This window comes from Meleagris gallopavo, chromosome 13 (genome assembly GCF_905368555.1).
Source record: "Meleagris gallopavo chromosome 13, MGAL_WU_HG_1.1, whole genome shotgun sequence".
Classification (NCBI taxonomy): Eukaryota; Metazoa; Chordata; class Aves; order Galliformes; family Phasianidae; genus Meleagris; species Meleagris gallopavo.
Window position 1 is genome coordinate 5,980,930 of NC_139416.1, and position 27,618 is coordinate 6,008,547.

The window sequence follows — 27,618 nt, forward strand, 5'->3', positions numbered from 1 at the left end:
TATATTTCAGAAATCCTTAAAATACATTTCATATTCTCTTTTTTTAAGAAATAAACAAGCATAAATGAAGTAAACTAAAATTAATACATAGACTAAGACATTTCCTTCTACTTTACAGTTTAGCAGGAAAAAACTTCCTCCTTGTTATCCTAAATAGCAGTCTAAAGAAAGATAAATTGAGCAGATGCTTGGCTTTCAGCTTACTTTAATCAGCGACATGTAAGACAGCTTATTGGAGAAATGAAATAAATGCTTAGGAACAAAAGTCAGAATAAAACAGCATTAGATAAAACTGGGACTACTTCCTCTCCTGTACTACCTTCAAAATTACATTGAAAACCACAAGAAAAGCCAAAAGTGTATCGATTCCTCCCATAAAATGAATTTTAAACTTTCTAAACAACAGCAGAGCAGAGCAGCCTGACTGCACTAGTTGCAGCTCCTGGTCAGTCTGCAGTTCTCTCCTTCATTTCACCTTTTGTTACACTGGAACTCTGTGGCTACCAGCATCTTACAGATGTCCCTCTGGATATGCCTAGAAAACAGGACTTCTATGCAAGGACTGGTTCCTGCTCTCCGGGGAGTAATATTTCATTAACACAGGAACTATTTCCTGAAAGCAGGAAGTTTGAAGTAATAAGACACATGCAGAGCCTGTCCCAGAAGTACTCCAAGGTCTCCAAGATTTTCTGCTATGATCTTTATTGCTGCAACAGTTTTAAAGGCACTGCTGGAGTGCTTTTAAATTTCAGTAACTAGAGTTCTCAATCTGGTGCAAGAATGCAAGTAATTAAGAACTTAGCAACCAGTAGTTCACGTTTAAACTATTTCTCATCTAGAATTGCAATTTTTTTATAAGTAAAGGCAAGGATAGAAACACCATTACTACAGGCAGCTGCAAAGTACACACGGCTCCTGCAAGCTCCTGCAGCTCTCCAGCATCAATGGCAGCTCTTTGCCAGAACCCAGCAAGGCTCCAACACACGCCGTCCTCCTGTCAGCACGTTCCTACTGGCGCTCGTTGTACCTTGGCAGGGCTCATAGCAACAGGGATGCACCAGCACAGACAAGATGTGGATGTACACCAAAACTAGTCCCAGTGAAAAGCACTGCAGAACTGAGAGCTGTGGGATCTACTAGAGGAGACAGAAAATATGCCACACTGATAATACAGTGATGCGCTTCAACTAGTCACCCACAACCAGGTCAGAGAGCATAGTGAAATAAAAAGGGACAGAAATGACAATTTAGGAAGTAACCAATTCAAAATTGAGAAAAGGCAAAGTTTTTTAATGAAAATGTAACTATACTATGTAACTAAACTCCATAAAATCCCAAGTTTCTCTCTTATTGCTGGTGGAAGAAATACGCGGTTTTGGCTTTTTTCTTTTTTCCCTCCAAATATTATATATCAAAAAAACTGACTAAAAATGGACTTCAGCAGAAGCCCTATGATCTGACCAGATGGTAGCATCCTAAAAGATAATCCATGATTCAAAGACTTCACATCCAAAATAGAAACACCAGGGGAAAGCAAGCAGCCATACACAGGAAAAGCATGAAAACCATGAAGTTCCTCAGAAGCAAACCTGGGAAGAAAACCTAGGCTTGATAGCTTGCTGGCAAGATCTTACCCGGTAAATCAGGGACGTCCCATGGAAGCATAAAACACCCATTTAATTAGTGCCACAGCCATTTCCCTACTTTTCAAAATTCTGATTGCTTTTAACTTCCACTTCAAGTGCCCACTACAGTTTAAGAGCAGGCCTGAAATACAAACATTGCCAAAAACCCAAGATATTATTTTAACAACCACATCCTGTGGTTAAAACATAATAAATTCCAGAGCCATTTCTCTTGCCTGCAATCCCTTCTTTCCATCCTGTGCACATACAAATTCTCAAATCCATCTGAAGCTCTCAGCCTACGAATGAGAAGGATGGCCACTGTGGTTAAAGCAAAGAGCTCAAAACCCATTTTCTAACTTTCAGCTCTCCCAAGATCTCCCGCTGGCTGGCTTTGAGTGAGGCGTGCTCCCTTTTGTCTCTCAAAGGGGCTGAACTAATACCAGCACCCATCCACAAAGGTGCTGACAAAATAAATGAATACTTCAGACATTTTAAGAGACAACATTTTAAGACAACAATCCAAAGCTTGTACGACACAAATCATTTTGGACTATAACAATGCAGTACAGGAAACATCAGTTTTTGCACTTAAATTTTTTGCTCAACTTTAATCTTATACTTCCAGAAATTAGCCCTGAAGGAGAAAGTCTGTTTGGCCGTGGCAGGAAGCACAATGCCAGGCTTTAAATATCACATAAAAATAATTAAGTTATTGCATAATATTATTATACTTATTTTTGAATATAAAATTAAATAAGAATGCATGTTGAGGATAACAGAATGCCAGTCATTCGGCTCCCAGCAATAGTCACGGCAGTTACAGAAACAGAGTCAATCAGTGCTGCAAATTCAGTTATGAAAGCGGGAAAAAATCCTTCACTTATGGTTTGAATTAAAGGTGGCTTTTTCAATATATCTAAATAACAGCAAGGCAGAGCAGCAGATAAAATCACAGGGTTTCTTGCGTACCTTCCTCATATTTGTAACCCAATCACTACATTTTTTAATGTAGGGTTCAACCTGATTGGTGGATTATTGCCATTATTTCATTACTTCTAAAGTATAAGTTTCTGCTCAAGTAAATGAACCCTAATATAAGAGGCCAACGGCCTACAGTGAAACGACAGGTAGTGCTGCCAGGGATGTACTCAAGTCCAAACAGCTGCTATGACAAGTTGGCAAGTGCACACATTAATGAATCAACTCCCGCCCAACTCACCTCCTTCCCTCTCTGGTTTAAATTAGTTTAGTGAACAGAAATCTAGAGTACTGCTGCTGCTCATTTTTAACAACTACACACCTGGACCTGGTTCCAGCTCTGGGACAGAGGCTTTGCTGGTAACAGTTGTTCAAAGGAGCTTCCCCTTCTCTCCCTCCCCACTGCTTGCTCCTACCTTGTCACCACGCGACACAGCTGTTTCGTTATGAGCATGCAACTATTTCTAGACCCACACTCAGCAAATTCAGCTCAAAAATAACCTACTGGCGCCTCTCGGTTCTCGTTCCTTTTCCCCTAATAAGCCCAGCAGCACAGCTACACAGCGCAGCCAGGGCAGGTGCTGCGGCTGGCAGCAGGAGCAGGGCGAAGGCAGAAAGGAGCTGTGCCCCCTGCATGCCCCGAGCCCAGAGAGATGCCAGGGAAGGTTCAGTGATGGGAAAGATCAGCTGCCTGGGGAAAACAGGCTGCTCAGGTAAGCAAGCAGTCAGGACAGTCTCTATTTTAATGCTTGCAGCAGTGACTGCCAGTTCAGTTACAGCCAGTCCATACTCCCAGGGAAATACTCAAGAATTTAAGAAAGGGGAACCAATAAGTACACACGAGAGTAGCCTCCCCCCAGCCAGGCTGGCTTACCCCACTGAAAATCAAGGCAACGCGAGGCGTGTTCCCCGAGCAGGGCGGAGGGCTGCGGTTGCACCACTTGGATGGAGCTGAGCAGCGGCACCGGTCCGGGCAGCAGCTCTCCTTCCTGTGAGTCAGTGCTGAGCCAGACGCTGCCCTGCAGCCATCCCCGCAGCTCTGCGCCGGCAGAAGCCAGTACTCTGCACGAGCTGCAGAGCAGGATCCAAGCTTTTGCTTATTAGAAAAAGACCTCTTATTTTATTTTTCAGAAAGAGCGAGAATATATTGCTAATACTTTGGGTATTATTTGGGTAACTTCCAGCAGCCAAGTTACTGTTAATGCCCAGAGCGCATTCTGCTTTTGCCAGGGGCCTCCCAGAGGAGCACCTAACACCTCCTGTACTCTTGTTAGCATCAGCGTTTTGCAGGCAGAAAAAGCCAGAAGAAAAGCAGACTTGCTAGGATCACCCTACCAACACCAACTGCATCTGCTGACTGCCAGGTTTATGCTTCCACCGCTAAATCATGCTGAGTGCTGCCTAAAAAACAGTAACTTCACATGGGAAAAAATCCATTCTTCCGTCTTAGACTGTCACATGGTAAGACATACACCACAAGTATCTCTATGTAAGTGCATGTCAGGGGGAGGACTAAATGAAGAAGTTTCACAATCAAAAGAAAAAGCTTTAGCTCATGCTTTTAATAAGAGAGTTCTTAGTACAAACACAGAGAAATATCAATTCTGTTGTGACTATTTTTATGTATATGCATTTTATATGTTTTACACATTTTTACACATCTACGCAAATCACAGAACCAAGTCATCCTGCATTTCATTTCCAGTTTAGAAAGACATACTATTTCCCAATGAGAAAGAAAAGAAAAAGGCACAAACAGGTACACGTTTTGTATTTCTAACGTCACACTCTGAAAGGTTTTCATGTCCAAAATTTGCTTTTACTCTAACAACTTCCTTCACATATTTCTGTTGACACTTAATTAAGCCATTTAACGGTCTCTGACAAACTTTCAATAGGGAATACCATAATGCTTGAAAAAAGAAAGTGTCTCAAAGGCAAAAATTTAACAAATGAAGCAGAAATGCAATAGCCTGTGCGACGTGACAAACCCTGTATTCATACCTAACACGTAGCCTGCTTCATTCAGGAGCCAGCAGCCAAACATCTCAGGGTAAGAAAAAACACAAACCATATGCAACCCTTCAGTGACCTAAACCACGCACAGAACAGGCACATCTACATTTTTAGCTACTCTACGTGTTACACACAGCCATAGAAATGCTGTAACATTTAGTTAAACCACAGCAGGTTTGAAACAAAGGTACCAACAGTACAAGCAACGTCCCTTTGGGAAATGAATTGTGCAGGGTCACTAAGAGGTACTGAGCACAAATTAAGAACAGTAGAAGAATAAGTTCTTATATTGAGATAATGCTATGGACAATGAACAAAGAAACTAACATTCACTGAACTCCCCACCCAAAACATTGATTTATGAAATCCTGAATTCTTAGACAGGATGACGCACAAAATTAAAAAAAATAAAATAAAAATATAGCAGCTGCAATCAACCATGCCAAGACGAGGAGATGTTTTGCATGCACTGTGAGCACTAGATGTCTGCATTATCAACATCATGGGTGAAAATAAACCTGTACCGCGAGCATAAAGCCAGAATGTAAGTCACCTAAAATAAACAAATATTAAGAGTTACAGAAAATGGTATTCACAACAGGAAATGCATTAACTAATACAACAATTATTTCAAGTTTTGTTTGACTTTAAGCTTCCCCAAAGGTTTCCTCTTGGCTGAGATGATGATTGGAAGCTAGCACAAAAAAGCATGGAGAAACGTGTCATTTAAATAAAAGGCAACAATGCTGAATTAAGTACCAGTCTGCACGCAGTCCCCACCTTCCTTCCTGCAGTCTGCAGAGGGGAGGCCAGAGAGCTCTGCCCCAGAGCACAGGCAGATGGGGCCAGAGGTCTGGGCTCCCCACTGCTCCCAGGGATCAGCCACTCCTGCTCCGAGCAAACAAACGTCTCTCCCAGTTCACCCTTTTATGATCCTACAGAAGCCATTAACAGATCAGCCTAAGGAACAGCAAATATTTGGTGAATCTTCAGGAGCATCAAGGAACTCACTGACTGCATGGTAAACCTATGCGAATGAATCCCCAAAGAGAAACGTGCATGCTCACTCTGACTCAAGTGAAACAAAAGAAACACCAGCATCTCATCAATTAAAAAAACCAGAGGTTTGTTTCAATACTCCTACTTTTAAGGTCCTTACCGCTAGTTCTTGTACAGAAATTATTCACTTGCACAGAAAAGTAAAAACAAGATAACAGCCCCAACACAACACTGTCTCACACGCTACCAAAACCCAGCATGTAACCTTGGTCATATATTCCTTCATCTAGTGTGCTTAAAATCTAGAATGAGTAGAAAAACATACACAAAAGTTACAGGCCCAATTAAAGTGCACAGAAGTTTGAAGCCTTTTCCATTAAGGCAGGAAGGAAGTTATAAGAATGATTTAACCTCCCGGCTGACAAGCTTACAGCTTTATCAGAATATTTATGCTAGCTGACATTTTTAGTATAACACTAAATCACAAAACTGTGTGTTTTAATCAGAGCTTTCAGCACTTGCCCACAGAGAGAAATTATGTCAAAAACAGGTGAAAATTCAGAAAGCATGAGAAAGAGAAGCTGTACTGCATTAAAACGCTTTTGAAAAAAATTAAAGAGGGAAAACAAACCCACTCAGTATCGGAAATTATGGGGATTCATAACATGTAAAGTCTCCTTTAACAACTGCCAATGTACAAACTATCTCCTCCTGTAAATGAAGCCAGAACAAACTGTCTCATGTGTACCTTACATAGGATGGCAATGCACACAGAGGCATTATGGCTCGTTCCTCAGCAACTTTCTCTGCAGTCATCCTCCCAGGTTTTCATGCAGACCAGTCACCTGCCCAGGCAGGAGCTAAGAGCTACCAGGACCAAAATTACTTTGCTATGCCCCAACATGACAGCAGACATACAGACTGCCTGACTGTGCACCATTCTTGAGAGGGAGAGAAAACACAGATGCAAAATACGGCTCCGCTCCACAAATTCCTTTGATTACGCATGATCTGACATCTATATTCTGAATGTCAATTGGACATTTCTAGTTCTTTGTAGGTAACATCCCTCTTCAAGACCCAGAGCCCAGTTAGGAGGATAGATGGTACTGCAGTGTACTGAAGAAGGAGTGGTGCTCAGCCTCTGCACTTGAACAAGGCATCATTAAAGACCATCCACAATTACCTGGGCTGTTCCCTAACAGAACAGGTGGTTAGTGCCCATAAAAACCAGTTTTTCAGGTCTGAACTCAAATTGCATGGTAACCACGCAACAGACCACCCAGGGGTTTGTGCCCAACAGAGAGCCAGGCAGCAGCTGAGGGAATGGTGAGAGAATCCGGGCTTGCCTGGATCCTTCTGCCAGGTAGAGATAGGCCTGTACCAAGTGTGAAGCACAGAGATGGGAGCCCAGGAGAGCATCAGTCAGACCCCAGGGAACATGTCAAAGAAGGGAGGCTCAGAGAACAGCATGCAAAATTGTTCATTTTGCACTGACTGGAAATCTTCAGCGTCACCTAAAAGCCTTCTTCAGAACATGGCCCACAATTAGCTGGTGTCTCTGTGACTGTCAGCTACCCCAGGCACCCAGGAGCCCAGTGGTACTGGTACATGGGCCTCCAGAGCAATTTACTTGAAACGGCTGCAGAGTCAGTGCTGGTTTTAAGGCCCAGGACAGCTGTTCCAAGGCCCAGGCCCAGTGAACAAGCCTGCAGAGGCACCGCACCAAGCAGTTCTGAAGCCCCAAAGTGCTCAGTGCACTCACGTATGGGGGCACAGCACTACTGACTGCTGCCTTGCGGAGAGGGCTTCTCTGCCTACAACCTGCAGTCAGCCTGTTTCCACAAATGAGAGCCACAGTCAAAGGAATCATTCCTCTTCTACCCCCTCAGCCACCTTTTCCTGCTCTCGAAACCCCTCTGTTTCTAGTGAGAATGTTTTCACAGCATGTAAGAACAGAAACACATCATCCTCTTTCCAACTATTCCAACTGCACACGGTGTTACTTAGCACAGCTTTCAGCACGCTGAATACACTGTGTGCTGGAGAAGTGCTGCCTCACTCCCTGGCTTGGTTTCAATGAGAAAATAAATTAACCAGCTTACGCATCCACACTTTCTGCAGCCAGCACTCCTCATAGACTTACCATCAAGTAGTGTGATTTTTTTTTGGCAAGTGCTTCTTAAAACGTTGGTTATCCATCTGTAAATGCACAAGATCAAAGAATGATGCCTGGGATACCTGTACACAGAGATGAGAAACCATCCAGAAAGACAAACAAGCACAGCAGCTTTTTGATTCTGTATTCTCCAGGAATGACATTTTAGTTAGCTTTCTTCGTATACAGCTATCAGTATTTTTCAGCAGCGGAGATAACTAAGAAAAGCTTAACCATCACTGGCGAGGGAACCACATCTCAGTGAAGTACAGCAGAATGCATTTCTGACAGCCTGGATGAATGTAGGGCAAAACTGATTCAACATTTAAAACAAGTGTTTAAGCCACTCTGGTAAACCAGTTGAGCTACAACTACACCCAAATTCCCTGTCTAGACATGTTTTATAAACAGTTACAGAACACACACACAGTCAATATAACAAAGTGAACAACTTGATTCTAAATCTGTCCAAAATCTAGAGGGGAAAAAAAAAAAACAATAAAACAACAAAAACACAACAAAACAATTATTTTATTCTTCCAATACATTATTCATGAATCCCAATTTAATCACCACTGTCCAGTAAGGCTGTTAGCTAACCAGTCTGCACCTGGCCAGAAGCAAGGTAGCAGTCCCCAGTTCTGCTCCTGCTGACAAGTGATGTCACCAAAGCTCTCTGGCTCAGTGAGCTCCCAGCATGCAGGCAATCAACACCTCAGCTCCCGGGGTTGAACAACTCTGCCTGTGTGAGACCTCGCATATTTGTGGCGCTGTAAGATCCGTGTCCAATTAGATTTACAAAGTAACTATGCTGCTTTTTTTTCCTACTTTCTTTGAAAGCTGTGCATGTTGTTTATAGTTACAAAACTAAATTCTCACTTTCTCAGATCAGCTCCTAGTTTTGTCTGCCTCCGCAGTGCTGTGATGCATCTCCTGCCTTCTTCTACAGTGCAGCACCATGAGAGAGAAGGGAGGGAGGGCTTATAACTGCTGCGTAGCATCAGTTTGCTAACTGTAATCCAAAAGCAGAGAATACAAAATCAAAAACAAGATACCCCACTGCACAAGGAAAGCAGAGGAGTGCAAATATCTCTACCGCAGTACTGCAGTGGGGCTGACAATTCCATCAGCAGTATGGCACACAAAATGCAGCCCGGCTTGCTCCGGCTGCCCGCAGCTTTAGGATGCAGCTGGTGCCCAACAGCAGGGAATGGCCCCCGCCTGTCTCCTGAAGTCCAACAACACTGCCTTCCCACTTCCTCTATCCTGCTTGTTCTGTTCCCTTGGAAGAAAACGTTCCCACTTAAAATTAAAAAAAAACAAAAACAAAAAAACCCCTGCTTTTATATATATATATATAAATATATATATATCTGCTACAGAAACTGACACTTTGCCCAGAGTTCCAGAACCAGCTCAGAAGCAGGCAAGCTGCCCTGTCCCACAGATAGACGTGGCCACACCATGCAAATCCCACCCAGACTTCAATTTACTCCTTTGTTCCTCTTCAGACACGGGAATATTTTCCAAAAATACACTTTACTAAGCCATCAACAGTCATTTGCACATAACCAGCAAACAGAAAGCAATCTGACATTTCCAGGACATTCCCAAAAGAAGCTGCGTTCTGCTGGACATATGTAAAGCACTCGCTGAGAAAGAATTCTTAAACTCATGAGCTGCAAATGAACATCCATAGAAGAGCAAAACGAGGCCCCCAGAAGCCAAACCTCAATCAGCTCCTGAGCTCAGAACAGCCATGGGCAGGGCAGCAGATGTTCTTCCTACCCCACGTGAGGAAACACACTGCAATGCTGACGCTCCCTTCAGGCTTCTTACTGAAATACATCAGCCAGCAACCCACGAGTTATAAATTGGCAGGAGTATTCTTTACCTGTATTTCTCTTCTCCTGCTGGATCTCTTCTAATGAAGTGCACAGGGCACGCACACACGAGTGTATGTACCACAGATCGGGTGAGTAAGTAAAGATCACAATTGATTCTTTGCTTTTATCTGCAATAAGGACTTTCAGAGGGTTTTCACCTCAAAACCCAGATTAATTCTGATTAAAGCGCGCTCATAACGACAACACACAATTTCTCTTCTCCTCTGCGATTCATTTTGGTTTACTGCAGTAAAAGCATATCTCACAAACACGGCTGTGCTCCTCACACACCACTTCCCCCATCCCACCCAGTGCCGCAGTGCCGGCCACCCTCCAGCAGCAGCCCAGCAGATCGGTCAGCACAGGGAAGTGAGAAAGTGTTGAGAGCCGTGCCCCAGCTTCCTTTCAAATGAGGAAATTGAAATTGAAACCCCACTCTGCTACTGGAACTCGGGGTTTTTTTGACTCAGCCTCAGAAGTTCAGTGGCAACAACAGAGAACCAGCTACAGACAAGAAGCCCAAGGAGGAAGTTTGTTCTCCCTCAGCGTGCCCCAGTGTTTCCCTCTCAGCACGGCTCCAGCAGCAGGTCCTACCTGAAAGTAATGTAACAGATGGACCAGGGCTGACACGAGCCAGGTGCTAAGAACACCTGGCATTTAAAATGATCCCTTTAATTTTCATTGCCATTTACTTCAGCTGCCCACGAGTAAGCCTCAGTGACCTCAGACTGCTCCAAACCCAGCTCTGATGGCTGCTTCCACCAGGCTCATTATTCAGCCCTGGAGCATCTGCACACTCTGTTTGGGTTACACGGGCAGAAGACAGCGCCTGAATGAAAGGCAGTCACTGCTAGTGCTTTGGTCAGCAACTGGTTCTGAGAAAGACATTTTAAAAAGAATGCCCTAACACTAAAAAATTGTATTCCATAGAAATAAAGAAGATAACACAAACTAGACATTATGCGACTAATGACTAAAATCCAGGATAAATTACAAATTAAGACCTTCTTACTGAAATATTTTCTTCAACTCACCAGAGCACTGATGTTATTGGTCGTAACAAAACTTCTCCCGGAGAGAAAAGTAACAAGTTGCAAGGAGTCACATGTAGGCTATTTCAACATTTATCTGCCTATAAAAGACTTACGCTCCCTCCTTCCCCAATATAAAGTACGCACTGTAAGACCTTAGGACTTAATCAAAGTCCTTTTAACACATTTTAATATTGATTACAGTACAAGAGGACACTCATGGTCAACTACAAGGCAATGTTATCAAAAGGGAATTTATGACTATACTCGCTGGGAATCTCAGAAAGACATGTTCCCTTAACGGTGGGATGAACGACAGCACCCAGGCTGAGCAGTACTGCCTCACGCATCACGCAGAGCAGAGGACGACACAGAGCCCCATGATGGAAGCAGGCTGAAGGCAGGACACGAGGAAGGCAGCTGGGAACACCTCACACAGCTGTCCTTAGCAGAAGCCCTGCACGCTGCCGGCACTGAGCTCACACCCGGGCAGACATCAGGCAACATGCAGGCACTACAGAGTGAGGCTGCCACAAACAGCCACATCCAGAGACACCTGTCACCTTCCTCTTACATACACCTTAGTTATAGCCTTGGTAGTCTCTGTTATTTCTGTACTAACTACAGCATGTTACTTAATCACTTAGCTCTAAGTCAAAAAACAGAAGCTAAACACACCCTGCTTGTTCCTTCTGTCTAATTACAGGCCAGAAGCTGCTGCTAATGCTGAGATGAGGATTGCAGAACAGCTGCTAATTCACAGTGCCATGAGCTGCAAGGAAGCTCTTCAGAAAAGCAGCAGCATTGCAGCCCTGAGCCAACTTTGACGTGGCTTTGTCTCTAAACCACAGACAGACTGGAGCTGCTGAACTCACACTGTGCATAAAGAGCAAAACAGCAGCCTGGCTGTCACAGAACACCAGCTTGAGTTGTATAGAACATTACTGAAATCAGGCTACACAAAACAAACCACGTTCCTATTTGAAGGACACATCTTACTAAAAATCTGTGTAATAACTACGAGCTACTGAGCTAAAGCAATGCCTCCATTAGAGAGGGAACAGCAATCCTGCGTTCCTCTTAAACGTTACCCTTTCATCTATCTCTGCAGAACCTGGAGGAAATGAATTCACCTTTTGAGTCTTAATCTTCCTAACTCTGAAGAGATGACGCTCAGCTACAGTAGGAACCCACACATGATGTGCAGTGAGCATTACAGCACTGTCTGTCGTGTGTATAAAGCAAAGAAAAACACATGCAAGAACGAAAGATGAAATGCACTGCAGACCACCACGGCAGCAGCTGGCACTGTGGGGCAGAGCTGGGACCCTCCTTGGGGCGAATGAAGGAAGGCAGGGCAGGGTATGAAGCAAAGGGCAAAAAGAGCAAAAGTTTCTTCAAATGATTGGCAAATCTCTCTGGAGATAATGATGAAATATTTTTTATCATGAGACGTTTTATACCATTTTTATTAAAGGTGTTATTTTTTTTTTCCAGGTGAAGATGGCTCTTTAAAAGACAGGAAGAAATCCCAAATTCCTATTTTACACTTTGAAAGCAGAAGGCCTGTTTGTCAGCACTGCGCACAAGGCACGTGGCCTAAGGCAGAAGCTGCACTTCCTCATGTTGATGCAGGACGATCTGCCTGCACAACGGTTACAAACTACTTCACGCTGTAACATCCTGTCAAGTTAGCAAATCATCATCTTGAAAGTTCGCAGATACTCGCTTAATAGATGATGTGCTGAGCAGCGCTCAGCCTGTGGAAGAACAGCCCTCCAGATGGTGCCTCCCAGCAGACAGCCCTCTGCAGCCCGGACACCGCCAGTCCCACCTCCCACACGGCCTTCATCTCTGGGTCACCTACTGTAAACAAACCGTCCTGGATTGATAAACATACATATATTTCCGATAGAGGTCCCAAAAGAAGCCCTGCTCAGTGCTGTGTTTTATTCCTCCAACACAGCAACCAAAACTCCCAAGCCATCAGGCAGGCTGGGTGCTTTTCCAAACAGATAAAACATAGCTCTAACACAAACGTTCAGTCTGAGGGAGGAATCTCCGGGTGAAGTGCTTCACCCTACGCTTTAAAGCCTTTACAACAGATTAAAAGCGATCATTTCCATAAATTCTCTTACGTTAAGTCAAGGACTTATTCCAACAAATACATCAGCGAGATTTCAATTTATATTTTTCATTTTTGGTAATTCCACAAGGAACGCCGTCTCTTTTTCTCTTTCTGATCCCAGAGCCACTGGCAATTACACAGACGCCCACGTTAACAGAAGGCTGCGTTCATCTGTCTCTAGGCTTACACCTCAGCTAATTAGCTCTCCACCAGCACCTGCTCTTTCACTTAGCACAAACCACGACGTAAGGATCCACATACATTAGGGAATGAAGTGCCTTCCTTGCTTACTCTTAATGGTGTTGACATTAGCTTCATTAAGAAAAAAATTAAGAAGCTTAATGGCTGTTTTACAAGAAGCCCCAATGTCCCTAACTGCTGTCAATAATGGCTTCTGGAAGCACAAATAACGTCCTTTAATGGCCATTAGAAACCAGTATTGCCCTCTTGCTTCCAGGCTGGTTTTTCTCATTCTTATTTTCCGTTCTACATCTCTGGATAGAGGGAAATGTCAATGCACGATGACTTTGTCAACCACTGCAATTCAGAATACTTAATCCCAAAGCACTTATTTCACACAAGCATACCCTGAGCACACAGCATCACGGGTCTTACCACCGACCTGCCACACATCGTCCTCCTGCCCACAGGGGACTTTTTAAAAGCTTCCAGACCAGGATTTCAACATCTGGAAGATCGGGATATCTTTATAACAAACAAAACCCCACAGGCACTACAGCGTTTATTTGTTTATTTCAAACCTATCACTAGCATTAAACTTTCCCTGAAACTCTCTCCCCTGGAATTCTGCTTGTTTAATAATAATAAACCATTTCACAGCCTGTTTCTTCATTTAAATAAATAGAAAAGATCGCAGCATCCTCAGTTATAGCACAAAGCAGCAAAACCACCAGTGCATGTCCCACTCTGCAGGAATGTTCATACCCCTGTGTCCAGCAGAGGACATTTTATTTCCTACAATAAATCACAACAGCCTCAGAATCCAAACCATTTGCATGGACTCCCCCTAATATTTGCACAGCACTTAGCACAACGTGGTCTTGGTCCACGACCAAGCATGTAAGGCAGAGAGCAATACAAATAAAGAGCTGCACACTGACAGGAGAGAAGTGGGCTTCTATGCTGAGCCAAATGCAAACACTACACTGTGCATTTACTTTTAGTGCCCAAAAATGGTTTCAAGTGGCTTCGTCAGACTTCGACACTTCTGCACACCACAAAGCAGCCTCATCTCAGCAGCCACTAAAAGGGCCCTGGGTCCCTGCTAACACCAGCAGGACGAGATGACCCTTCTCACTGACACGCTTTGCCCGCCTCCAGCAAACGTAATGTGATCAAACAGTGGTGAAAAGACATCACATCATACGTACGGAAATGTCTGAATCCCTCAGTTAACCGTGCTCACTTAGTGCAGTAATGCCGTTATGCTTCCTACCAAGACCAGAGCTGAATGATGCGCACCACTTCAGCAGCACAGAAAGGCAGGAGCCAACCCGCCTCACACATTTCAGTCTTCTCTGGAGATTTAAGCACTAAGGCTGCTCCAAAAGAAATACCTCCTATTTTATTGTGTTGGCCCACAATGGCGGAAGCAAATGTCGGTGGTATGGCAGCAGAGGTTGTACCTTCCCACCAGGTACAATTACAGTTTGTTGCCACGCAACAGATGGCAGCAGAGGGGCAGCCTGAAAAAATGATGTCTGACATGGAAGTGAGGATGAAGCGAAGGTGTGTCACTGGAATCCTACATGCAGAAAAAATGGCATCCCTTAATATTGGCGTTTGCTGAATGCTTATGGAACCAAGCAGTGGATGTGAGCACAGTGAGCAGTGGGTGGTGCATTTCAGCAGTGCCAATAGTGACAGTGGGGAACCTCTGCTGCTGCAGAGCAAACGGTCACGACCGCGTTGAAAAATAGTGTTCTGTTGCTGAGAATTCACTCTATCAAACAATAGTATTGTGGTCTTTGTAACTGTTGAAGTTTCTTTAAAAGAAAAAAAAAAAAGAATAGGAGGCATTACTTTTGGAGCAACCTATATACTCCTTTCCCTAAAGTAAAACTCGAATAGGTTGAAAAAGCACGCAACCGGGGACCCGGGATCCTCCAGCAGGACGCAGCCGCTCTCGGTCTCGCTCCGGGCCGCTGTGCAGGGCACAAAGCGCGGCGCTTAGCGCAGCTCAGCTCGCAGCTCAGCTCTCAGCTCTCGGCTCACGGCTCCGCACGCCGAGCTGACCCAGCGAAAGCAGCACGGCCCTGACACCGCGCCGGCTGCCCGCACGCGGCACTCGGCGCAGCGCGGCTCGCTATCACTTTCCGCAAGTTCTGCTCTGGAACCGCCCAGACCCTATCGGGACCACGGTAAGTCGCTGGGTGCGATCCCGGGCACGGCGCGCCGCACCGGTAGCGTTCCGGCGCGAGCCGCAGCGATGAAGCGGTGCAGATCGGGGCTCCCCTTACCCTGCAGGCTCCCCAGGGCCGGGCGGACGGCGATCGCGGCGGCAGGGCGCCCTCACCTCGGGGCCCCTCACCTCCGGGGCGCGGCCGCCTCCCGGCCCCGCCCGCCCGGCCCCCGCCGCCGAGGAGGGAAGGGACGCCCGGCCCAGCGCTCACCTGCGACGGCCGGAAGAGAAGCGGCAGCGGTGGAGCGGCGGGTCGGCACCGGGCGCTGCTGCTCCCTTCTCCTCCTCCTCCTCCCGCCGTCTCCGAGGTGTCCGCGGGAGGCTCCGTGCGCGCGGGGCGGTGCGCGGCGTGCCCTGCCCGCCTCCTGGCGGCGGCGCGAGGGGCTGCGGGGCGGCGCGCGGGCTCTTCTCAGCCTTCGGGTCGGCGGGCCGTCAGCGCGGGCGGCCCCGCCGTCTGCCAGAGCCCCGCAGCCGCGCCGCCGTCACACGGCTCGGTGCGGACACTGAGGGCTACAGGTGTAGCGCGGGCAGCGCTCGCCCCAGCCTTCTCCTCAGGCCGGAGCCCCGCGCTCGGCTCGCCCCGCGGGGAGCAGCGCTTCGCACGCACCACAAGCGCTCCGATGGCCTCTCACGCTCCCGTTTGGATATTGCAAAGGGAAAACGTTTCGTGAGACTGCCGAACAGGAGCGCTTTGTGGGATGGGGAATTCAAATATAGTTCTGTCAGTTCGTAGCATCGCAGAACTGCTTGAGGTGGAAAGGAAACTTTGAAGGCCGTGCAGGCCAGGGTCAGGGAAGATGGAGAAAAAGATCCTCCAGCAAAACACGTGTTAGAAAGAATTCCTCTTCAATGAAAGCTGGAGTAGATAATGGATTAAAAAAAACTGCAGGAAATGGAAAATGCATTGCTCTGAGATCATAAATGGAACAGCTGGACACCATTTACCACTTCATCACAAGTTTGTGGACCTCCCAAGCACACCAATTCCTTCAGATCAGCTCCGTATACCCACAACCATTTGCTGTCCCACATGAAGATATAAAATTCTGCTTGATTCAGTACTACTGATGCTGTAACTTTTTAACAGCAGCAGTTCCAGAACACCAGAAGTGCTATACAAGAACTGCTATGAAGATTAAACTGGACAACTACCACAACTCATTTCTAGCAAAATGGATGTAAAAGCAAAAAAAGTCAAGTATAGGCAGTAAGATACAATCCATTGGCTGCTACACATGCTACATACAGCACACGCTTCCCCTTTTCTTTTCCTGCAGCACTGCAGCTGCCCCACAAGCAGCTCTGCCTGGAGAAGGGATGGCACCAGCCTGCAGTTCATCATTTGTCTCTTGGCACCTTCAGATCCATCTGAAATAAATGTCCTGTGTGCATGTGAGAGCTGTACACGTGTGATACTGTGAAGCTATGTTATCCATAGACAAGCATGCTTCATGATTTTCAAGCGCTTGTTTAGAGAAGAAGTCCAGCAAAAGGGGAAAAAAAAGCTCTTAAAAATGTAGGTATTGAACATATAGAACCAGAGCATTAAACATGCATCTAAACCTTCCAGACTGACTCACAAATCTAGATTTATGATAGGTTATAATTATTCAATTAAAATAAAATGCAACACATTAGCTGATGAGATCTAGCAAGACAAAATTCAAACTCTTTTCCAATTTTCTATTTGAATTAGTTGTTGATGTGTTGTTTCTACCAAATCCACTTGCATTGTTTGCAAATTGAGTTACAGAGCATTGCAGAGGTTTGCTTTGTACAATAAGGATGTATGCTTTAGTGTGGATTGCATAGCGCTCAATGAACTGTTAGGAAAAATTGGGTTTTTTTTTTTTTTTTTTTTTTTTTTTAAAGCAGCTGAAATAAAAGGACTTAAAGTAATTGTCAGTGTAATTCTAATGGGGAGTGCCTTAATTCTTAAGTCATTGTGGGTTGGATCTGCCTACAGGATACTCTTTCTTGCACTATTCATAGTAGAAAGAGGGATGAATTGGGTCCCAATAAGTAACTTTTAAATAATTTTATTTGCAAAGACTTTCAACACTGAGGTGTTCCATGGCTCCAATAAATGAGTCAGGTAGTGCTCAAGGGACAGTTGCTGAGCAGATGGCATTTAGGAAAGCGTTCTTTTAGCCTTTCGCAGCTAACCAAAGAAAAAGCAACCAAGATAGCCTTAGCTTCATTTAGAGAGCAAAACAAATAGCTCAAGTAAATTTTATGCTACTTCCTGTAAATCTGTGAGTTCAAAGATGTCTAATAATACCACAGTCCTGAAGTAGTTGGCACTACATGCTTAGGAAGGAAGGAAAGGGAAATTATTTTGAGCTGTTACATTGATATCATCCTCATTTTTGGGACAGTATTAGAATGGATTGCTGAAGACCATTACATTTATTATGTTAAATGCAAAAATACTTAACTGCATCAGCCACAATAAAAAGAAGGTAGAATTTCACTGCTGTTATGTAGCTTGCATTCCTGGGCTATTGGATCAATTTAAGGAACTTTTGGGAATAATTTGCTGCTTTTCTCTAAAGCATAAAATCTACAGGAGTTACATACATCTCTAGGCAAATGAAAAGCTACTCAGGTTTCTTGTCACAGCTGTGATTTGTTTTAAAATTCTCAGTCTAACTGACTTGGAACCAAGGTCACATTTTCTACTGTTCTGTATTTTGTGAAAGTCAGTGGGACTTAGTTCTATAAAAGCAGCTTCTCCAAAGTAAACTTGAAAACCAACTCAAACTCACAGCAACCTGAAACCATGGAAGAGATCAGGATGGTTGTCAGTGAAGCACTACTATAACAAGGGGGCTAATAAGCCAGCTTCTAAAGGAAATGAAGCACTTAGCAGTCCAAGTCTCACCACTGGAATTTCTCCAGCTTTGCAGCCTTGGCTGCGAGGTTTGTTGACTTCTTGAATTAAGAATCAGAGAAGTATTTCCATTTCCTTTCTCTCTCACGCTTCTTTCTGCAGAGCAAGAATGTGCATCGTGCCCTAAAATCAGTGCTTGGCCAATGGCTAAAACCTTCCAGCTGTGCTTGTGGGTGTGATCAGGACTGCACCAAGAGCCACAGGTCAGACCCGTTTTAAAGTGCTTCTGTATATTGAAGTTGATCTATATTAAAATGTAACATTTTCTTCTAGAAATTGTTCAGAACAATGCTGAGTGACAGCAGACCCAGTCTGTGCTTGCTGAAAAAACTGTCATGATGACCTTATTGAGGGGTCACTCTTCCTTCACTGCTAAGTTACACAAGAGAAGAAAATAAGTAAAAGGACATTTCTCTGTTAGGCACTGCAATGCTGCAGGTGGGGCTTCTAATAAAATTGACGATGTTATTGATTTAAGGAAAACAGAAAAGGTTAAATCATTTTATCACTGACTGTGAAAATAGGTAACTGCTCTCAGTTTGCACTTCCAGTGTCTCCGCATTAGCAGCCACAAGGACGTATTGGAAACCAAAAAGAAAACGTTGGGTAAATTACTAAGGGACAAACAGACCATGTGTACTATCAGGGAAAATTGCTTTTGCATGAGTTGTCCTAGAACAGGAAGTTGATAGAGAGTCCACTAGAAAATATGACTTTACTTTAAAAAAAAAAAAAAAAAAAAAAAAAAAAAAAAAAGCCTGTTTTGAAACAATTGAAAAAAGAAAGCGTGGACAAAATCATCTGGTTAAATCAACATAGCCCCATTACATGGAGTTTTAAGGAAATAACTGACTTCTTGAAGACTAGATATAGATGGTGATTGTGATTTTAATAGACAATACTCCTCCCCTTTATCTTTTATACTGAGAAAAACCTGTGCTTTCCTGCAAGTATTTGGCATTTTCAAACATTTCAATATCATGATTATCTCAAAGCTGAGAGGGACTAAGATGATAGATGCTTTAGTTTTTTATTATTTTGAAATCACAGAGTTCTGCTGTATCAAAAACTATGACTGTGTTGAAAATAGATTACATAAATTCTTAATTGATGCCAACTGGCAGCTGGAATGGACGACGGCTGTGATTTCCTGTACAGGCCAGATGTGTCACAGAGCTAGAGAAAGCGTGTAAAAATTGAAATATCTAAGAGGACACGAAACAAGAAATGGAAAAACTTCCTATAATGAGATCAGGAAAGTAAACATCAGTTCTAATTTATGTCCTTTTACTGATGCACCAGCTCATCAAAATTGTTAACTGTAGTTTTCCTACTAATTACACTAACTACCAACTACTACTTCCTTACTAAGCCACATTAGGATATTCAGATTCTCCCAAAGGTACCAGACACAGTACCTCATCACACAGCCCAAGTACTTTGTTTTTCATAGAATTTTTGCCTGTTGATACCTAGCAAAAGAGAATTGGCATTATTTAATGAATTGCTGTTTTCTATTGTTTAGTAACATTTCCAGACCAGCACACTGTACCTACAAAAGTCTGAATTCCTTCCCTTTTATGTTAATTCTTCAGCTTCCAGGTTCCCAACTTCGGTGTTTGCCAACGTACTCTGAGAAGTTTGTTCTGGTTTTGATAAAGCATCATGTGACTTTGCTCTCAAGAATGGAGAGATCATTAATTGCTAGGTGCATTTAAATGAAGTGCTTTGTCTAGGAAGGCAGGTCTGGTCAGCGGGAGCCGCCCATGGCAGTCTCTGCATACACAGGGAGATGCCAGGCCAAGCACTGCCACTGCTGCGGCAGCTCCTCTCTCAGGGGCAGGCTGCTCCTACACATTGGCTTCTGAACCTTGTTGATACTGTTTTAACTTTCTTTCCTTTTTTTTCCTCCAAGCACCAAAGTTTGATTTTTTCATCCATACCCATAGCTCTAGGATTTGGGATGTATGAGGAATGGAGGTGTAGCTCAGCAGTACCAAACAAATTTCCTACTACCTTAAGTTCCTAGCATCTACGTACAAACACTATAAAACAGAAACCTTTGAACTACCTTTCTTAGATGGAGTATGTTGCTTAGACACTGCCCAGAAGTCATTCAGCAGGTGGCACACACTGCAGCTCTGACTTGGTTGAGGTTTTCAGGAATTAGACTGCTTTATTTTGTCACCTTGAGGGATACAAGTTAACATCATAACATATGTTTAGTAAGACACATTTTGGTATAAGTAAAAATTGTATAGAAAGTATTACATTACTTTATAAATTATTCCCTTGCACTGTTAAATATTTTGAAAAGGTAAACAAGCTAGCAATGAAGGAAGAGAATAAGAAACATTTCCACCTGCTGTTGGATTAGCCATTGATTTTTCTGACTGAGGATAGTCTTCTCATAGTTACTGATTACCAGACAACCACAAATTAGTCTGATTCAAAATCTACTGCAATGAAGCAAAAAATAAGACAAGCACCTCAAACTTAACCATGCCTTTACTTACCGTAAGAACGACAGTCCTGTTTGGAGAGGCCATAGAACAAGGGAAATACAAACAGTAACCACTACATGTGTATTTCACATAAACCACAAATCATTGTAAAATAAACAGAAATATATATATATATTCACACTCTTAGGTGCAACAATCAGTTGCGTACAGACCAGTGAAGTAGATTTGTTTTGTTTTTTAAGGAGTGAGCATTACATTCAGAGAAGATAATCTTCCCTTCAAATATTCCCTTCAAAACTCTATCAATCTTCACCCCAATTCCTGCCTCTCTGTAGAGGGCTGGATAGGGTTTGACAAACACCACATCCACTACCAAGATTTTGCACCACAAAACTGAAGGGAAATAAAAAAAGGATTATAAGACTCAAGTTAGCAAGTTTTTTTGTTTTTTGTTTTTTTTTTTTTTAAAAGCAACCAAGGATTAAAATGGCATCTTTTAAAAGTCACCTAGCAGGAGAAAGCAGAAGCAAGGCAAATTAGAATCAGCCTAATTGCTAATAAATGCCTTTGCAGCTATTTATCGCTGCTGGGGAACACAGGAATCTTTAACAAACTTCAGTGGTGAGCAGATTTACTGCTCAGGTCATTCAGTACCTGATGAGAAGGAATGTTCAAGAAAACTGACTCACCGGAAGCCTTCTGTGTCTCGTTGTTCATCTTGGAAGGCAAAAAGATGGCATTCCTCTACAAGACTTTCACGTAGAGTATCTCCAAGATTTCTTCTATTCATTTTCTCTTGGGGTTCCCTTGCTTATTTGCATACATAAATGACTTTCGGGATCCCATCAATTTTTACCAACTCATTTGCAGAAAACAAAATTTATGTTTTTTCTTTCTCTTTCCCCGGCTTCATACTCACATTCACCACTGGTTGGTCACACAGGAGGACAAACAAATGGGAAGAAGCAATTTTTTGAAGCTAGTTACTGCAATGAAAGAATCATATTGAACTGTAGCCCAACCGTGTCTGTGGTTGAGAAGTCTAATAAAGGCACCACGATTCTGGTAGAAAGTTATACAATGGCCATGGTAGGGAAGTCACTAGATAATAAGAGTTAACATCAAAACTATTGAAAATTAACTCATCTAAATTTTTGAGTGACCTAAAATATAGATTAATTTAATCTAGCACTATCATACTAAAATGCACAAATAACTGGTTTTGGGCTACTTTATTCCTTTTTCAAGTAGATGCTCAAATTTTGGGCTTGTCAAGACCTAATAAGGCTATCTAAATTTTAATTCTTCTATTGCCTCTATTACTCAGAACAGCATTCCATTAAGTAACTTGTAGAGGATTCTATATGTTGGATCATTTCTCTGGGATTATCTCAAACATCCTAATCACCAACTTCTGAAGATCAGTAATTAGGCTCAGAACAAACTACTGCTGGAAAAAGACCACTAGCTTTAACAGAAGGAGTTCCGCAAGTGTGATAAATTTTAGGAACACAAATTAACAAAGCTGCTTTCAACTTACAGGTGAAGCCACGAATACCTGTCTGTCAGAACTACTGGTAAATGGCTCATGGATATTGAGTCAAGACACACTAACACTTAGGTCACTGAAACTGGAAAACATTTTTGAGAAGCTATTTAACAAGCTTATGGAAGCACTACAGATTAGAAAATAAAGCTCTCATGTTTTCCCTTTCAGGAGAGAGAAACACTTGCAAGACATGGCAGATTTCATTCTAGAAAATTGCATTTCTAAGCAAAAGAATCAAGTTGCAGGAACCAGCAGTGTACGTAGTCACTAGTTTTTTCACTTTAACACTGGCTGGAATAATTAAATGCATTTTTTGTTGCAGCCCCTGAGGGGGGCATACCCCTTTCTAAAGTAATTGCATAGTTTGCAATCTCCTATGGTTTTATTTTGTTTGTTTGCTTTGGAGTCACATGGTAACATCTAACATGACTTTTAGCATCCATAGAGATGTCAAGTGGCTGACCTCTTTAACTTAACATACGTTTTCAAGACCACTGTCTAATCACTTGCTCACGTTACATTTAGGAAGCATACAAGATGACTCCAGACATGAAATGAAAACGTTCCATTTTTGAAGTACATTTAAAAAGAAAAGTTTGCTACCAATTGGAAAGCTTATTATTTTCAAAGATTAATAAAATTATTTCCCTAAAACTTCAAGATTGAAAATCCAAATTGTAAATTCTGCGGATACTGCAAGGAACATGGAGGCAAGTAAAGAGAATCATGTCGTGAGCCACAAACAAAGCTTGACTTACATTTCAGTTTCTTTTTTGCCATACAGTAGAAGAATGACTCTGCAAAAAAATAATAAATACACAGCTTTTTAAGAATAAAAACAATCTAAGCTACCGTTTAAAAACGCTAAACAACAACAAAACCACCAATCTGATGTCCCAGCAGGAAGATATATAAACATTTCAGCATCTCTAGGTGTTTTAGATGGTCTGTGTTATCAAACTGGCAGCAGCAAGGAAGAATTTAATACGTATATGTCTTCCTACTGATTTATGCAAGGAATTGCAAAATTAAGTTACAACTAATAGAATTAAGAACATAAACTTGTAAAAATCAACCATGCTTCAGGATTTATGCGAAGGCTGAAGGCAACTACCATTAACTTCTGAGTACACCCAAATGCCCTGCTCAGAATGCAAGATTTGAACAACTCCAAACGGAACACAAGATTGGACAAGTTTCCTACATATAGAATGGAGGAAAATTAAAGAAAGGTCATAGTTAAAAAAAACCTGTATACACATATATCCTTACAACTTATTCTCAGAATATTCTGCTTCAGCTCTCAAAGTGAAAAGCTGCAGGGCAGGCCTACCTCTGCAAAAGGTAGAGGTGCCCAGCAACCAGCGGGTGAAGCACCCAGATACTACAAAACCTTAAAGGGCTTTGAATATTCTGTTCTTTTCAGTACTGTGAAGGGAAAAACAGGGTGAGTGCCAAGAATGGTGATAAACTGCAGTAGTTAGATTAAACATTTATTTTTCATATATTCACAAAATCTTCACAAAAGTATTGAAACTCAAAAAGGAATTAGACTTGAGTCAAATACAGAGATGAAATGTACAAGACAAATGAGCAGGCAAACTAAAAGGTCTTGAAAGTATTTTACTTCAGATTGAAAAATGAACAGTTCAACTGTTCTGTTTAAATAAAGATTTGCAAGATATACAGTATTTTATGAATACAATGCTGGTCATTTGAGGCAATGTAAAATACCTCAATTCTTCCTTCATGCTTTTTTTTTTTTTTTTTCTTTTAGAAAGATACTGTTTACCAAAAAGAAACTTGAGCAGTCCAGGAAAAGCTATTTTCCATTAAATTTATGAAAACCATAAATTGAGGCAAACCTAAGATTCCCAATGGAATCAAGATTATCTTCCCGCTACCACCACCTTAAAATTATCACATGCTTATTGGAACACTAATATCTGCACCCTAAGAGTACATTTGCTTTCAACAATGAGGGTGATTCTTTTAAAAACACTTCAGTGTGGTAAATGCGATACAGATCTTTGCAGGTACTTAGTTTTGGAACAGTTTTGCTAATAGCAGCTAACAATACTGGATTAATATAATTTATAAATAATTGTTCCCTAAGCGGTGAACATAAGTCTACACATTCACAATAATCTAAAACAAAATAAATACTGTGATTATGCATAATGTGGTATAACTCTTACTAGTTTCTATGAATAAAAGCTCAACGTCCTGTGGATAAAATTATCTGATCAAATTAAAATATGAATCTAATTTCTTTTTTAAATATTGTCAAATTAACATCACTTAAGCTTAGTGTTTGAGTAACTGTTACGACTTTCCATACTTTTGGAATATATATATGTATATATATATTCTTTCCTTTTTGAAGTAAAACACTTTAACACATTGAAAATGTTTACTCATTTAAGTGATGACACCAGTTCTGGTCTTATTTGTGCATTTTTTTTTTACTTTAAAAATCACTGCACTCATTAGTGCCCATCAAAGGTCAGGTTGGTCTGTAGAATTCCACAAATGTATATATATTAAAAAAAGAAAAGCTAACACTACTTTTTATAAAAGCAACATCTCCAGAACAGCTGCATTAAATACAGCCACGTATGCCAGGTACAAACTTTCCTCTTAAAAGAAACATGTGAAAGTAAATGCCACTCAACATTTTACCACTGAAGTGTCCCAGCCCCTTTTCCAAACGATACCTGCAGTTACACATCTGATTTGCATTCATGGCATCCAGCTTACTGCAGCTAGGCTTACAATGTGACTGAACCAGACAAATGCGGAGTTTGAATTTAGTGATTATTACTTCAATGAAGAAATACTATGAGATATGAAAGGTTTGGGTTTTTAAGGCAATACAAAATATATTTCATCATTTGATTTTTTTTTTTAATAATAATTAAGTGTAAATACAAAAATGCCTTAGAGGGGAGTGAGAAAAAATACTTTAATTGTAAAATTTACTTAAAGCTTCAACAGTTATCATCTCCTACAGGAGTTAGCAAAAATATAAAAGACAAAAAAACAGACCTGGAATGGGGAGGGAAGGCACGAACAAAGAGGCATGGGATCCAAGCAGCCCAGGAATGCAAATGGCCTGTAGCAAACCGAGTTGTTTTGGTTTTGTTTTTTAAACTAAGGGGAGGAAAAAAAAAAAAAAAAAAAAAAAAAAAAAAAAAGAATCACCAACACCAACCAACCAGCCCTCCCCAAAGTGGCTTACATCAAAAAAAGAAAAAAAAAAAAAAAAAAAAAGAAAAAAGAGGGAAGGGAGGGAGGACCACTAAGGGGAGGAAGAGAAGGGTGCAACTATAAAACCCCACTGCCCTGAAATGATGGCACTCTAGAAAACAAGGTGAAGGTTACTTCTCCGAGATGACAAGCTCAGTGTCTACACAAAGTACAGCTACACTTTATACAAATGAAACATTTCATTTGTCACCATAAAACTTTCTTCCAGAGGAACAGCTTTTGCAGATCAAATGTTCTATTAAATCTTAATGCCAAGAAAAGAAATTCTGAGCAATATAACTAGTAATGTCTCTTTATATGGATGTTAAGATGACAATTCAGATTATTTTCCAAACTAATCCTGAGAAAAATTTATGTTTACAATTTAAACAGTAATGTTATGTAAAAAGTATTAACAAATCCACTATTACAAATGTCAGTTTTCCTATATGGTCATCTATATATACACAATAAAATGGTAAGTATATGCAAAAATAATAAAAAAATCATGCACAAATTACTTTCACGTTTAAAGGCTGGGTTTCCCTCAAAATACAATTTTTGCCTTTTTTATTCTTTTCCTATTTTCTGTGTTTTGTAAACCACCCCCTAGACACACTGAGTACTACCCCTACAGGTCAGCATGAGCTGATGGGAAATACATTTATTTTACATTCAAGCTTTTATATCCTAAATGACCCTGTTGTAGCATATGACTTATCAAATGAGCAGACTTTTTCCTTTTTTTTTTTCCTTTTAAAATTTTTTGTTCTTTTTAATTTTTTTTCTTTTTTTTTCTATTTTTCTTTTTTTTATTTTTTTTTTATTAATATTTTTTATTTTTGCAGTGATCAATCTTCATGATCCGTTCCGTGGCGAGCTGGGAAAAAAAAATGCAGTTGCTAATCAATGTCCGAACAGTCTGAAGCTCCGGAAGAGATCCAAGGAGTCACTATCAAACTATCCTGTAGCATGAGATCATTGCACACAGAAGAACAGTCATAAAATAGGCAACTATCTACAAAGGTCTGAAAGGGCTGCATCCCTCTTGTGTTTCCTCTTTTTGCCATGGAAATACTGATGGTGTGATTTGCTGCCTTGATGTTGTTTGTTTGTGACTGAGGTACCGTGGCTCGAGTTTGCTGGACCTTGGAAGCCTTTGTTAGACGAGCGAAATAACCGTGCAGATCCATGCTGTAAGAAGAAAGAGAGCCCAGTAAGTCCATGGTAAGAAGGAAGCGTGGCAATTGCACAAACCTATTTTGGGATAACAAGGACATCAACTCATGAAAATGAGTCCACAAAGGAACTGGCAAGGCAAAGCTGGGCCACTGTTTGAGCAGCAGAATGAAACCACAAATCTTTCATTTTGTCAGCTGCAAACAAATCTCATCTCCAGATCCAAACCACGCAAGAGAGTGACGAATACAGCACTTTGAATTTTGGAAACGATAGAACTGTTCTATCTCACCCTCTGTGCAACCATCAAAAACGTGTTATACAGAAACAGAATTCCATAACCCAAGTAGAGATGAAGATTGCTCAAATCTCATAATCTGTTCAAATTAAGACAACGTTGATCAAGACTAATTTTACATCACATCTTTCTGCAGATGTACAATACCTCAGGTTGTGTGTGTTCACCTGCCAGTACCAGAACTGGCTCTGTGCAATAACACAAACATACATGAATGGTATATCTAAGGCCTGTTTTTTTAAACTGTCTCACTCTTAGCTAAAGAACATCAGCAAACAGGAGGCAGCAAGTCTTCAAATTTACTTTTCAGGAACATTACATTAGATTCCGGACTATTTTTCATTCACTAAAATAGTCCTAAATTCTGAAGAAGTAGAAAAATTTGAACTGCATATATTCAGAGATATACTGAATGTAGAGGCACATTGTATTTCCAGATTACTGAGCTGTCACCAAAGTATTTTTCAACAAGAGAAATCCCCTGGTGTATAAGCTGTTAGGTCTCACCACAGAGATGTTTGTATTTAAGGGGAAAGGAGAAGGAATTTCATGCATCAGCAAGCATCTCCATCTCTTTTACTTAAATACATTTTGACAAGGATCAACACCTAACACAGCAGTCAGTCATTGTTTTACACACACATTTTTGCTTACTGTTATTTACTAAAGCATATGCAAGTCCCATTATTTCTCACGCTTTGCAGTTAAGAATGGGCTGACAAAATTTTTGCAAAAAAGA

At 41.7% G+C, this 27,618-nt stretch overlaps 3 protein-coding genes across 9 annotated transcripts in view; 1 reads left to right on the plus strand and 2 right to left on the minus strand.

Annotated features, from left to right (window-relative positions):
- Positions 1-15,587, minus strand: part of ADCY7 (adenylate cyclase 7) — a 58,758-nt gene extending 43,171 nt beyond the window's left edge. For 4 of the 6 annotated variants that reach the window (XM_085235113.1, XM_085235114.1, XM_085235108.1 and 1 more), the window contains exon 1: positions 15,458-15,587. The gene's annotated coding sequence lies outside the window, so the exon portion shown is untranslated. The other 2 variants (XM_085235109.1, XM_085235110.1) reach the window with 2 other exon arrangements.
- LOC146543473 (uncharacterized) lies at positions 14,428-25,353 on the plus strand. Its single transcript, XM_085235192.1, has 4 exons — positions 14,428-14,481; positions 15,252-16,762; positions 18,242-18,342; positions 18,413-25,353. Exons 1-2 carry the CDS (start codon positions 14,428-14,430, stop codon positions 15,915-15,917), a joined length of 720 nt encoding a protein of 239 aa, XP_085091318.1. The 3' UTR covers positions 15,918-16,762; positions 18,242-18,342; positions 18,413-25,353.
- The window catches only part of TENT4B (terminal nucleotidyltransferase 4B), a 38,429-nt gene continuing 34,444 nt past the window's right edge, over positions 23,634-27,618 (minus strand). For both annotated transcript variants that reach the window (XM_085235116.1, XM_085235115.1), the window contains one exon: positions 23,634-26,596. In XM_085235116.1, the coding sequence (XP_085091242.1) occupies positions 26,417-26,596 (180 nt within the window). In that variant the 3' untranslated portion in view covers positions 23,634-26,416. The remainder of the gene's footprint in view (positions 26,597-27,618) is intronic.